Source organism: Salvelinus namaycush, unplaced genomic scaffold, assembly GCF_016432855.1.
Source record: "Salvelinus namaycush isolate Seneca unplaced genomic scaffold, SaNama_1.0 Scaffold13, whole genome shotgun sequence".
NCBI classification, from domain to species: Eukaryota; Metazoa; Chordata; class Actinopteri; order Salmoniformes; family Salmonidae; genus Salvelinus; species Salvelinus namaycush.
Window position 1 is genome coordinate 225,355 of NW_024058008.1, and position 14,646 is coordinate 240,000.

Sequence of the window (14,646 nt, forward strand, 5' to 3'; positions counted from 1 at the left end):
ATTGATTGGGCCTGATAGAGAAAAGCCTCGGAGGCCAAAGGCTAAACGGAACTGATTCCAAATTTTAAGAGACTGCTTTACAATTGGGTTGACACACCTTTTGCCTAGGGACACTGGGAGAGACGAGCACAACACAGAAGAAAGTGCAGCAGGTTTACACGATTCAGACTCCATCTGGACCCAGATTGGTCTAGGGCCAGTAGGATCAGTCTGCAGCCAGTACAGAAGGGCTCTGAAATTTGCAGCCCAATAGTATGTCTGAAAATTTGGTAGAGCTAAACCCCCCAATGACTTAGGCTTCTGTAAATGTTTTCTACCAATCCGTGGTACCTTGCCATCCCAAATAAAATGCATGAATGTTTGATCCAGTGAAATAAAAAAAGATTTTGGAATAAAAATGGGTAAACATTGAAATAAATATAGAAATTTGGGCAACACACTCATTTTAATGACATTAATCCTTCCGATAAGAGAAAGAGGTAGCGCATTCCAAAAAGTAAAAGATTGTTTCAAACTGTCTGCTAGAGCAACCAAGTTTTCCTGAAACAGATTTGAATATTTTCTTGTCACTTTAACTCCCAAGTAGGTGAATTGATCCCGGACAATCCTAAACTGAGAACTTGTAAAAGAGCACTTTAAAGCAGCCTTGTTTACAGGAAAAAGCTCACTCTTGCCTAGATTCAGCTTGTACCCTGAGATTGATCCAAACCTTTTAAGAACAGATAAGGCGCGTGGCAATGAGGTATCAGGGTTAGAGACAAACAAAAGGAGGTCATCCGCATATAGCGAGACTTTCTGCTCTGAGCCCGTCCGGATTATTCCTTGAATGGCATCATTAGAGCGTAGTGCAATGGCGAGAGGTTCGATTGCCAAAGCAAACAACAAGGGGGAGAGTGGACAGCCCTGTCTGGATCCGCGGTGCAAGGGAAAATAGTCAGAGGACAAGTTGTTAGTCCGTACCGAAGCCATGGGGGAAAAATAAAGAATCTTTATCCACGCAATGAATTTGGGGCCAAAGCCAAATCTATAAAGGGTAGCTGTTAGGTAATCCCACTCAACGCGGTCAAACGCTTTTTCTGCATCAAGTGAGACCACCACCTCTGGGTCCTCCGACGCAGGGGAGTACAGTATATTCATAAGGCGCCTAATATTGAAAAACAAATGCCTATTTCTCACAAAGCCAGTCTGGTCAGAGTGTATTACTTGATGCAGCGAGCCTTCCATACGGATGGCTAAAAGCTTGGCTAGGATTTTGTAATCACAGTTTAAAAGCGAGATTGGGCGATAGGATCCACATTCCAGGGGGTCTTTGTTTTTCTTTAATAGTAATGAAATTGAAGCCTGATAAAGACTAGGCGGTAGCTTTGAGGTATTAAGGCACTCTGCAAATAGTCGAGACAAGAATGGGCAAAGCAGACCAGAAAACGTCCTGTAAAATTCGGTTGGAAAACCATCCGGACCCGGTGATTTACCACTTTTCATTGCGGACACTGCTGTTGCAATCTCCTCAGGTGTAAATTCTTCTTCTAGACAGTCATGGGTGTCTGTATCAATTGAAGGCATATTCAGGCCATTAAAGAAGGAATCAATCAGCAAAGGGTCTTGAGGGGATTCAGAGGTGTATAGCGCAGAATAAAATTGTTTGAATTGATCATTGATCTCTTTATGTATAACTGAGGTGGCACCAGACGGGGTCCTTATTTGTGGGATTAAACGTGAGGCCTCAGATTTACGGATCTGATGTGCAAGGAGTTTACTGGCCTTGTCGCCTTGTTCATACACTCTGTACCGAGCTCGCAAGAGTAACTGTTCAGCTTGCCTGGTAGAAAGCTCATCAAATTCAGATTGGAGTAGTTGGCGCTCTTTATGCAGATCAGAGGAAGGAACCGTGGCATACTTCTCATCCAATGTGGCTATGGATTCGCTCAGGTCCCGAAGTCGCTGAGAGCGAACTCTGTTTTGGTTGGCTGTATAAGAAATAATTTGGCCACGTAGGTATGCTTTGAGAGACTCCCATATGGTAGAGCAGGACATACCTGGTGTTGAATTAGTTTCTAGGAATAAGGTGATTTCAGAAGAAATGAAATTGACAAACTCCTTATCTGAGAGTAAAATGGGGTTAAGACGCCATTGATAACACATAGGAGGTCGCTGGGGAAACTCTAGTTCAAGCACTAATGGTGAATGGTCAGAAATAACAATACTCTTGTAAGTACACTGCCGAAGGTTAGGCAGAAGTTTTTTGTCCAAAAAGAAGTAATCAATCCGGGAGTATGTTTGATGAACATGAGAATAAAAGGAATACTGTCTATCTGTAGGATGTAGGAAACGCCAGGCCTCAAACATGGCATATTTCTGAAGAAAGGCTTGAATAAGTAGGGCACATTTAGATGGGCCTGTAGTTGTTCGTGAGGACTTGTCAAGAACTGGGGACATTTTGCAGTTGAAATCCCCCCCTAAAATCAACAAATGAGAATCTAAATTGGGTATAGCAGACAAAAAGGAAGAAATGAAACTTGTGTCATCCCAATTGGGAGCATAAACACTAGCCAAAACAAGAGGGGTAGAAAACAGTTTACCGGTTACTATGACGTATCGTCCCTTAGGATCAGCGATAACCTCAGAAGCTACAAAGGGAGTGGCTTTATCAACCAAAATGGCAGCCCCTCTTGATTTACTATGAAAGTTAGAGTGGAACACTTGACCAACCCAGTCCCTACGCATCCTAAAGTGCTCACCAGTCCTCAAGTGAGTCTCTTGTAGAAATGCAACATTTGCATTCAAACCCTTTAAGTGTGTCAACACCCTCTTACGCTTCACTGGGTTATTAACCCCTTTGGTGTTCCACGAAATGTACTTGATCGCATTGTTTCGGCCCCTCTGGGCATTCCCGTTATACAACCCTGTCATTAGAGCATAGAATGGAAAAGCAATGAGCGCCCAAAAACCCCAGAATAACTTGTCTCAGAGTAATAATGTACGGTGGTAGATGTTTGGAAAAAGTACAGAAAAAAACCCAAAAAAGACAGAATGACAACATTAGAACTGAACAATTCAACCCCTCCCCCCACCCCCTCCCCCCATCCCAGACAGTACCTCCCCAAACGAGGTACAAGCCTAAATAGAACATGTTCTCTTCGCACAGTATGTCTGTGAGAGTGCGGTCTTAAACCTAAACCCACAGTCCCGCTCTTTAAAGTCGTGTTTTGTTAGTGGATCAAACAGCAAAAAGAGATAATCATTTTTTAAATAAAAAAAATTAAAGTGAATCCCTTGTGCAGACGAAATTACAAAAGCACCACTTGTAGATGTATATAATTATATTCCCAGTCTTATAACAGGCATTTGAGAGAGAAAATAAAGAAAATAAATAGAATGTATAAAGGCTCTCAGCCGAAAACCTAATTTGAAGTAAGGAAATCGTAGTAAGACAATCAAAAATAATAATAATTATTATTATTATAATAGTTGTCTAGTTGAATGCTGAGACAGCTTACAACCAAGACCAAAAAACTACGTGTGCGCAACGTTGAACGCTTGCTGGGCATAAATGACGCTCAGAACTTTTAAAATTTAAGTGAAGACCCCAAAAAACGTGTCGCCTCGGGAAGCATTTACTGTTTACTGGGTCAATGCAAACGGATGCAGTAAGCAAATAACCAAGAATATTTTGAGTCACTGAGACACTATGTAAACAAACTGAATAGGTGAGCAAGACAGCCTAGAAAACACAGGAGTATAGTAAAACCGCAATACAATGAAATTAAAATGACTGAATGCTTGTAAGGCAAGCACACTAGATGATCAAAACATTAGATCACATCAAATAAGCCTGAATGGGTACGCCAATTCCCCAACTATACAAAATTAGCATGTTGTAGCTAAACATAATTGTACCACAGGTGGGTTACTTACTATCCACAGTTCGCAAGCAACAGTTGCTGAACTATGAGCAAGTTCAAGACTTCTTGATGTGACGTTGAATGTGAGAGAGAGCCTCATCCGGAGATTCAAATGTGTAGTCTTTACCATCATGAGATAGCCATAAACGGGCCGGGAATCGCAGTCCGTACTTCACACCTGGATGGTCCCGAAGTAGTCGTTTGGCCTGTCCGAAAGCTGCGCGCTGCCTGGAAACAGTGGGGGAGTAGTCCTGGTAGATGGAGAAGCTCTGTCCTTGAAAGCTCAGAGTGGTATTGCGGGCTCGTCGGAGAATCTCCATCTTCTCATGGAAAAAGTGCACTCGAAGAATTATGTCACGGGGCCTCTCCCCATCCCGGGGCTTTGGGCGCAGCGACCGGTGGGCACGATCAATCAGGGGCTTTTCATCTAAGGCAAGAACATCCTTCAGCAGCCCAGAAACGAAATCCGTGGCGCGAGGCATTTCCGCTGACTCTGGGACTGATACAAGTCTCAGGTTATTGCGGCGAGAGAATCCCTCCAAACTTACACAGCTCTCCTTCACCTTTTTCAAATCCGCAGCTAGGCGTTTCACGTCAGCCTCCAGGGATGTAGTTAAGTCGGAGACATTTGTAGCGAAGGTCTCCAGTGCTGCAATCGTTGTAGTGTGCGACTCCATTGTTGTTTTGAGTGATGCAATTGCCGGCACCGTCTCGTTCCGCAGGATGGTTAGATCTGCTTTTAAAGTATCAGAAACCTCCTTTATTCGGGCCTCAATCGTAGCAACCACCTCCGTTTTCATTTCAACTATCTCAGAGCGTAGTAGTTTGATGGCCTCGAGAATGTTCACTTCAGCGCCGCCAGGCCAAGCCGCCCCCCCGGGTAAAGTATCAGTCCCCGGGCCGTCAGGCTCAGGGGAGGGCGGTGATGAGAGTGTGTCTTGTAGGCCGGGTTTTCTCAAAGTCATGCTTTTGGCCTTATGTTTCGTCGACATGCTGATATTTGGAAGTAAAGTAGTCTTGGTTTTTACGGGAAGGGATCACCAAAATAATATATGAAAATAAATACGGTTCTGCTGCAAAATTCACATAAACTTTAAAAATACCACGGGAGCAAACGGAAAACACGTCAGTCGCACATGGCGTCCCTCCAATCCCCACACCTGGCTAATTTGATGGGTCATGTCATCATCTGGCGAAGAGGAGTCTTTTGTTTAGACACGTAGCTAGCTAGCTAAACAATGAACCATAATCCCAACCCATAGCTACAGTACAAACGGATTGTCATAGCTAGCCACAATGAATCAACTGCTGTAGTATGAATCTGCAGGTACAGTAGCTAAAGCTAACCAACTAGGTTCAATGTTAGCTAGCTAGCTAGCTAGGCCTTTTGCCGTTTGGTAGGGTGTCATTGTAAATAAGAAATTATTCTTAACTGACTTGCTTAGTTAAATAAAATTGTAAATAAAAATTAATTAAATAAACAAGTAAAGTTCCTGCTTAGGTCTTCATTTTCAGGGAAAAGACCTACTTGGACTTATTTGAAAGTGTATTTTTTCCCCCCATGACAGCTTGCCAACGTTAGAAACTGCTGAGACGATCCACCGGGTGATGTGACAGCGACGACCACCTGTTCTCACTAAAACGATGAAGATGAGGATCCTGGGGCCAGGGAGGTTCTGTGTTCTGCTGGGTGTGTCCCTCCAACTGTTGCTGTTGCTACCAGACACCTCCTCTACCGCTGCAACCTGGAGACAGAGTGGACCCCGTCTGCAGCTCTCACACACAGGTATCTCATACCCGCCCCTTTTTTTACTCTGAGGAACTCTGGTACTTGGTGTACTGGGGAGCTCTGGTCCTTGGTGTACTGGGGAGCTCTGGTCCTTGGTGTACTGGGGAGCGCTGGTCCTTGGTGTACTGGGGAGCTCTGGTCCTTGGTGTACTGGGGAGCTCTGGTCCTTGGTGTACTGGGGAGCTCTGGTCCTTGGTGTACTGGGGAGCTCTGGTCCTTGGTGTACTGGGGAGCTCTGGTCCTTGGTGTACTGGGGAGCTCTGGTCCTTGAAACTGCAACACTGCTGGTTTTCAATATGGCTTTCTAATTAGGGAATAGGGACTGATACAGAATAGAGACTGATAGTGAGGAGGGACTGATACAGAATAGGGACTGATACAGAATAGAGACTGATAGTGAGGAGGGACTGATACAGAATAGGGACTGATACAGAATAGAGACTGATAGTGAATAGGGACTGATACAGAATAGGGACTGATGCAGAATTATTTCTATAATGCCTCATTTAGTTTAGACAGAGTGGTGGTAACGTGTCATTGGGGAGGAAGGGCTAAGTGGGAGGGGTTTGATATGATACTGTAATAGAATCAGTGCAGTAATGCCTGCAGTCCTCTGCACAGCCAGCAACAACCTTGTTTTTGTCGCCATGGCGATCCCCAACACAAGTAATTACACTCCCCTGTCTTTATTAGCAGGAGAGGACATGATCAACTTTATTTCACCCGATGGGGGAAATTATCTGGAAAATTGTGTTTTGTTTTTTAATGAAGTAAGTTATTATCCATGGCTGTGTTTGTGTCTGTGTCTGTCTGTCTGTGTCTGTGTGTCTGTGTATGTGTATGCGTCTGTGTCTGTGTATGCGTCTGTGTCTGTGTGTATGCGTCTGTGTCTGTGTCTGTGTCTGTGTCTGTGTGTCTGTGTTTGTGTCTGTGTCTGTGTTTGTGTCTGTGTGTCTGTGTTTGTGTCTGTGTGTCTATGTCTGTGTCTGTATTTGTGTTTGTGTTTGTGTCTGTGTCTGTGTCTGTGTCTGTGTCTGTATCTGTGGCTGTGGCTGTGTCTGTGTCTGTGTCTGTGTCTGTGTGTGTGCCTGTGTATATGTGTATGTGTCTGTGTTTGTGTCTGTGTCTGTGTGTCTGTGTCGGTGTCTGTGTGTCTGTGTCTGTGTCTGTGTGTCTGCGTCTGTGTCTGTGTGTATGCATCTGTGTCTGTGTCTGTGTCTGTGTCTGTGTCTGTGTCTGTGTTTGTATTTGTATTTATTGTGGATCCCCACTAGCTGCTGCCAAAGGGTCCAGCAGAATTAAGGCAGTTATACATTTTAAAAACATTACAATACATTCATAACAGATTTCACAACATACTAAGTGTGTGCCCTCAGGCCCCTACTCTACTACCACATAACTATAATGTGTGTGTGTGTATAGTGCGTATGTTATCGTGTGTGTGTGTATGCATGTGTCGATGTTTGTGTTGCTTCACACTCCGATAAGGTGTATTTCTATCTGTTTTTTAAATCTGATTCTTCTGCTGCATCAGTTACCTGACGTGGAATAGAGTTCCATGTAGTCATGGCTCTATGTAGTACTGTGTGCCTCCCATAGTCTATTCTGGACTTGGGGACTGTGAAGAGACCTTTTGTTGGCATGTCTTGTGGGGTATGCATGGGTGTTCGAGCTGTGTGCCAGTAGTTCAAACAGACAGCTCGGTGCATTCAATATGTCAATACCTCTCATAAATACAAGTAGTGATGAAATCAATCTCCCCTCCACTTTCAGCTTGGAGAGATTGACATGCATATTATTAATGTTACCTATCTGTGTACATCCTACATCCAAAACCAGGACCAGGACCTGTAGTACCTGCCTTGTTGATAGTGTTGTTAAGAAGGTAGAAACTAGGGCCTGTAGGACCTGCCTTGTTGATAGTGTTGTTAAGAAGGTAGAAACTAGGGCCTGTAGGACCTGCCTGGTTGATAGTGTTGTTAAGAAGGTAGAAACCAGGGCCAGTAGGACCTGCCTTGTTCATAGTGCTGTTAAGAAGGTAGAGCAGAGCTTTATTATGGACAGACTTCCTCCCATCTTAGCTACTTTTGTATCAATATGTTTTGACCATGACAGTTTACAATCCAGGGTTACTCCAAGCAGTTTAGTCACTTAAACTTGCTCAATTTCCACATTATTAATGACTAGATTTAGTTGAGGTTTAGGGTTTAGCGAAGGATTTGTCCAAAATACAATGCTTTTAGTTTTTGAAATATTTAGGACTAACTTATTCCTTGCCACCCATTCTGAAACTAACTGCAGCTCTTTGTTAAGCATTGCTGTTATTTCAGTTGCTGTGCTAGCTGGCGTGTACAGTGTTGAGTCATCCGCATACATAGACACACTGGCTTTACTCAAAGCGGCATGTCGTTAGTAAAGATTGAATAAAGTAAGGGGCCTAAACAGCTGCCCTGGGGAACTCCTGATTCTACCTGGATTATGTTGGAGAGGCTTCCATTAAAGAAAATCCTCTGTGTTCTGTTAGACAGGTAACTCTTTATCCACATTATAGCAGTATCACGTTTAGGTAAGACCCAGATGCAGACAGTGTAAAAGTAACAAGAGTTTATTACCAGCACAGGGGCAGGCAAACAAGACAGGCAATCCAAAAAGAGTGTAAAGGGTCCAGAACGGCAGGCAGTCTCAGGGTCAGGGTAGGCAGGGGTCAATAATCCAGAACGGTGGGGTAAGGTACAAAATGGCAGGCAATCTCATGGTCAGGGCAGGTAGAACAGTCAATACCGAGAAGGACTGGAAAACAGGAGCAAGAAACAGGCAGGAGCGGGGAAACAAACGCTGGTAGGTTTTTACGAACAAAACAAACTGGCAACATACAAACAGAGAACACAGGTATAAATACACAGGGGATAATGAGGAAGATGGGCGACACCTGAACGGGGGTGGAGACAATCACAAAGACAGGTGAAACAGATCAGGGTGTGACAAGCAGGGGTTTGTAAAGCCATAACACAAACGTTTTTTTCCCCAGCAACATACTAAGATTGATAATATAACGGCCTGAAATGTGAAATCTAACACAAACCAGAGGTGTTGTTGTTGTCTTGCTGTACAGCCAGGCTCTCTCCAGGTTTTATAGCCCAGATCTTCAGACAGACAGTAGCAGAATGGGGGAGAACAGAAGAAACTACTGACCCATTGTTGTCGTGGAGGAAGGAAAGAGGGGATATGGTCTGTTCGGTACAACAGAGGATTTGTACTGTAGGGCCAGGAGATTTAGTAGGTTGCGTGTTTAAAAATAGGCATGTTCATGTTAATATCTATGCATTCACAATCTATTACGTAGAGCAGGGCTCTTCAACTGGTGGCCCGTGTGCCAAATTTGGCCAATGATTGATTTTATTTGGCTCTCCCAAGTTTTCAAAAAGCAAAACATTATTTTCACTGTAAAATCTCTAGGCAATCAGCTCAAAGTCATTTTTAACTTAGGAAATATGTTCCCGAAGTATTACGACGCGTAAATATATCAACATTTGGCATATCGGATCCAAGTGTAATCGAGTTTTGAAATGATTGTCTAGTACTGTCACGCCCTGACCGTAGAGATCCTTTTTATGTCTTTATTTTGGTTGGTCAGGGCGTGAGTTTGGGTGGGCATTCTATGTCTGGTGTTCTATGTTGTCTATTTCTTTGTGTTTGGCCGTGTGTGGTTCTCAATCAGAGGCAGCTGTCTATCGTTGTCTCTGATTGAGAACCATATTTAGGTAGCCTGTTTTCCCACTTTGAGTTTTGGGTGATTATTTTCTGTTTAGTGTTTGTCATTACCTTTCAGAACTGTTTGTTTGTCGTGTTGTTGTTTTGGTTAGAGTGTTCACATTTATTAAAATAACGTATTATGAATACTTACCACGCTGCACCTTGGTCCTCTTCTCCTACTCCCGACAACAATCGTTACAAGTACTGTATCCGTTGGGCTTCTTGCGGTTACTAATCCTGTAATTATTTGTAATTATATTCCGGCCCCCTGACCATCTGCTCAAGATAAAAACGTCCCGCGGACGTAGAGACTTAAACTACGATCCTGAGTTTTCCTGGTCGTGTCATGCAGTCATTAAGATAGATAAATCATTATGTACTTTTTATGTACTTTTACTACACAATTTCATGTTCATCTGTCAAGATGTGTGGTATAATCTCTCCCTGGAGGGTTGTGTGCATGTCGGGACGGTAAAGTATTAGTACGATACCTGCTAGGAAAACAAGTTTCTCCTTTCTCCTCTCCCTCTCTAATCAGTAACATCTGTGTGTCTAAACAGGTCTGCCTCTCTGTGTGTCTGACAGGTCTGCCTCTCTGTGTGTCTGAAAGGCCTGCCTCTCTGTGTGTCTGACAGGCCTGCCTCTCTGTGTGTCTGACAGACCTGCCTCTCTGTGTGTCTGAAAGGCCTGCCTCTCTGTGTGTCTGACAGGCCTGCCTCTCTGTGTGTCTGACAGGCCTGCCTCTCTGTGTGTCTGACAGACCTGCCTCTCTGTGTGTCTGAAAGGCCTGCCTCTCTGTGTGTCTGAAAGGCCTGCCTCTCTGATGTACTATAATTCTAGCCCCAGGGATGATGTGATGTCTGTGTGTCTGACAGACCTGCCTCTCTGATGTACTATAATTCTAGCCCCAGGGATGATGTGATGTCTGTGTGTCTGACAGACCTGCCTCTCTGATGTACTATAATTCTAGCCCCAGGGATGATGTGATGTCTGTGTGTCTGAAAGGCCTGCCTCTCTGTGTGTCTGACAGACCTGCCTCTCTGATGTACTATAATTCTAGCCCCAGGGATGATGTGATGTCTGTGTGTCTGACAGACCTGCCTCTCTGATGTACTATAATTCTAGCCCCAGGGATGATGTGATGTCTGTGTGTCTGACAGACCTGCCTCTCTGATGTACTATAATTCTAGCCCCAGGGAGGATGTGATGTCTGTGTGTCTGACAGACCTGCCTCTCTGATGTACTATAATTCTAGCCCCAGGGATGATGTGATGTCTGGGTGTGTGTTTGGCCCTCCTGTTAACAGTAGATAGTGGAAAGCAGTCGGAGGGTCAGAGGGCTGGAGGATAACACCCTGTCAGTGTGTGTGTGTGTGTGTGTGTGTGTGTGTGTGTGTGTGTGTGTGTGTGTGTGTGTGTGTGTGTGTGTGTGTGTGTGTGTGTGTGTGTGTGTGTGTGTGTGTGAGAGATAACACCCTCTCAGCTCCCTCCTCCCTCAGGATGTGTGGTCTAGGCTGGGTTCCTGAGGTCACTCTCTGGGGTTAGCTCTGACATCCAGATAGTTAGAGAGAGAGGGAGGAAGGGAGGGCTCTGGGGATGGATGCTCCTCTCTGTGCGTGTGTCAGAGAGGGAGGGAGGGAGGGAGGGAGGGAGGGAGGGAGGGAGGGAGGGAGGGAGGGAGGGCGGGCTCTGGGGATTGATGCTCCTCCCTGTGTGTCAGAGGGAGGGAGGGAGGGAGAGAGAGAGAGAGAGAGAGAGAGAGAGAGAGAGAGAGAGAGAGAGAGAGAGAGAGGGGGAGCGAGAGAGAGAGAGAGAGAGAGGGGGAGCGAGAGAGAGAGAGAGAGGGGGAGCGAGAGAGAAAGAGAGAGAGAGGGAGCGAGAGAGAGAGAGAGAGAGAGAGAGAGAGAGAGAGAGAGAGGGAGAGATATGACCATATTAGAGACACATATTTCCCTCAGATTACACAGACTTATAAAGAATTCGAAAACAAATCCAATTTTGATAAACTCCCATATCTATTGGGTGAAATACCACAGTGTGCCACCACTGCAGCAAGATTTGTGACCGGTTGCCTGAACAAAAGGGCAACCAGTGAAGAACAAACACCATTGTAAATACAACCCATATTTATGTTTATTTATTTTCCCTTTTGTACTTTAACCATTTGTAAATCGTTACAACACTGTATGTAGACATAATATGACATTTGAAATGTCTTTATTCTTTTGGAACATTTGAAAGTGTAATGTTTACTGTTCATTTTTGTTTATTTTTTGTTTATGTTTATTTTCTATTTCATTTGCTTTGGCAATGTTAACATATGATTCCCATGCATATAAAGCCACTTGAGGTAAATTGAATTGAGACAGAGAGGATGGAGTGTAACGTTCGTCGTCGGAATGAGAAGGATCGGACCAAAGCGCAGCCTGGTAAGTGTTCATGATTATTTATTTAAACTGAACACTGAGACAAAATAACAAAATGTAACACGAAACAGTCCTGTCAGGTGCACAGAACACAAAACAGAAAACAACTACCCACAAAACACAGGTGGGAAAAATCTGCCTAAGTATGGTCCTCAATCAGAGACAACGATAGACACCTGCCTCTGATTGAGAACCACACCCGCCAAACAACAAAGAAATACAAAACATAGAAAATGAACGTAGAATGCCCACCCAAAATCACACCCTGACCAAACTAAAATAGAGACATAAAAAGCTCTCTACGGACAGGACGTGACATGGAGCATATATCCCAGAAAGCCTGGTCAAGGGTGTCTCCTCTGACACCAGATGATGAAACAATGTTTTATGTCTAACCAAATGTCTCTGTTTCTGTTGGTCAGTGACACTGACATTAGGGAGGGGGGGGGGGGGGTCATTTAAACTGTGGTGAACTCATTTGAGTTATAAAAGTCAAGCGAACGATTAAACAATTATCTTTCATCGCTGGCAGAGCATTTGGGGTGCGTGAGAAGAGGCGGTGGGAGGAAAGAGAGGGAGTCATCGCAGGGCACAACGCAGCACCAACGGGTAATGTGTTGTTGTAAAGCTGAAACACTGAGAACAATAGAGTCATTTAGATCAACACCTGATGAAACATGTGACTGGAGCCAATCGTAGCACAGCTGAGAAACTATAGAGAGAGACCTCATACAGAACTGACTACTTCCTGCTGCTGGCACCACATTGACGCTTCTGTTTTTTTATCCTAATGAAGCAACATGAAGAATGTGTGTTTGACTGATGTACTGTAAGAGCCCGGGTACGTGCAGTCTAGCTTTGGCATATTGAGCAGAGGCTATCGGAGGTTTATGTGTGTGTGTGTGTGTGTATGTTCATGCGTGTGTGTGTGTGAGGTAGTGTGTGCTTGAGCAGAGGCTGTCGTAAGTTGCAGCTGTCAAAATAATAGGAGGAAGTGTGAAGTGCACACACATCAGCTCTGTGTTGTTGGTCAGAGACATCAGCTCTGTGTTGTTGGTTAGAGACAGAGAGACATGAGGTCTGTGTTGTTGGTGAGAGACAGAGAGACAGAGAGGTCATTGTCCTCCACAGGCCTGTTTACATTGGTCCTAATCCACATTTAAGTCAAACCTCCCCATCAAAAACACAACAAAGGGGAATTTCAGTTGAAAAAGTTGCTGTACTATTCGTGTCGATGTCTATATGTCGGCAGGGTTTCTGACTTCAGAGGTTAACTAAAACAGAGGAGTTGAAGGCCACTCAGAGAGACTAAAAACATCTGTCCTAATGATAATATTTTATCGGTTACACTGCTGACAGTACACACTTACTTTGACTAACTTACCTTAACACACACACACACACACACACACACACACACACACACACACACACACACACACACACACACACACACACACACACACACACACACAGTCAATATGTTGCGTGGTGAAACAACCATTCAGTGCTCATATCATTCACACAGATCTGGTTTGAAACTCCTCTGTCTGGAAGGACTTAGAGTAAAACTATGAATGTTTGTAAGCAAAGTAACTGATGAACCCAGTTTACATAACATACAGGGGACCTACTCAACTATCAGAGACTCTGACATACAGGGGACCTCCTCAACTATCAGAGACTCTGACATACAGGGGACCTACTCAACTATCAGAGACTCTGACATACAGGGGACCTACTCAACTATCAGAGACTCTGACATACAGGGGACCTACTCAACTATCAGAGACTCTGACATACAGGGGACCTACTCAACTATCAGAGACTCTGACATACAGGGGACCTACTCAACTATCAGAGACTCTGACATAAAGGGGACCTACTCAACTATCAGAGACTCTGACATACAGGGGACCTACTCAACTATCAGAGACTCTGACATACAGGGGACCTACTCAACTATCAGAGACTCTGACATACAGGGGACCTACTCAACTATCAGAGACTCTGACATACAGGGGACCTACTCAACTATCAGAGACTCTGACATACAGGGGACCTACTCAACTATCAGAGACTCTGACAGAGTTTTTTCCCTGACAACGTAATCCTGGTTAACTAAAGTCTTGTGTAATTGGTCAGATAGTCCATTAAGTTCTGGGACCATACGTGGAACGAGGGACCAAGAGATGGGACCAAGAGATGGAACGAGGATCGGAACCGGGAACACTTCAACCCTCTCTCTGTGGGCCAAATTGTTTCCCTCCTCTTATTGAAACCGTTGTCCAAGTAACCAGTGGCAAAAACTCAAGCACCGGAACAAATGCTTTTTGTTATCTCCTGCATCCCGTAGTATCAGATCTACGGTACCATTTAATGTATCTAGTCTGTCCACCAGAGATTTTTTTTTTTTACCGTTATTTTACCAGGTAAGTTGACTGAGAACACGTTCTCATTTGCAGCAACGACCTGGGGAATAGTTACAGGGGAGAGGAGGGGGGTGAATGAGGCAATTGTAAACTGGGGATTATTAGGTGACCATGATGGTTTGAGGGCCAGATTGGGAATTTAGCCAGGACACCAGGGTTAACACCCCTACTCTTACGATAAGTGCCATGGGATCTTTAATGACCTCAGAGAGTCAGGACACCCGTTTAACGTCCCATCCGAAAGACGGCACCCTACACAGGGCAGTGTCCCCAATCACTGCCCTGGGGCATTGGGATATTTTTCTTAGACCAGAGGAAAGAGTGCCTCCTACTGGCCCTCCAACA

The 14,646-nt window shown here is 44.5% G+C and overlaps 1 protein-coding gene across 2 annotated transcripts in view; it reads left to right on the forward strand.

Annotated features, from left to right (window-relative positions):
- Positions 1–14,646, forward strand: part of LOC120036309 (semaphorin-3D-like) — a 158,221-nt gene that overhangs the window by 49,009 nt on the left and 94,566 nt on the right. For both annotated transcript variants that reach the window (XM_038982781.1, XM_038982782.1), the window contains exon 2: positions 5,471–5,688. In XM_038982781.1, coding sequence (XP_038838709.1) covers positions 5,547–5,688 — 142 coding nt within the window. In that variant the 5' untranslated portion in view covers positions 5,471–5,546. The remainder of the gene's footprint in view (positions 1–5,470; positions 5,689–14,646) is intronic.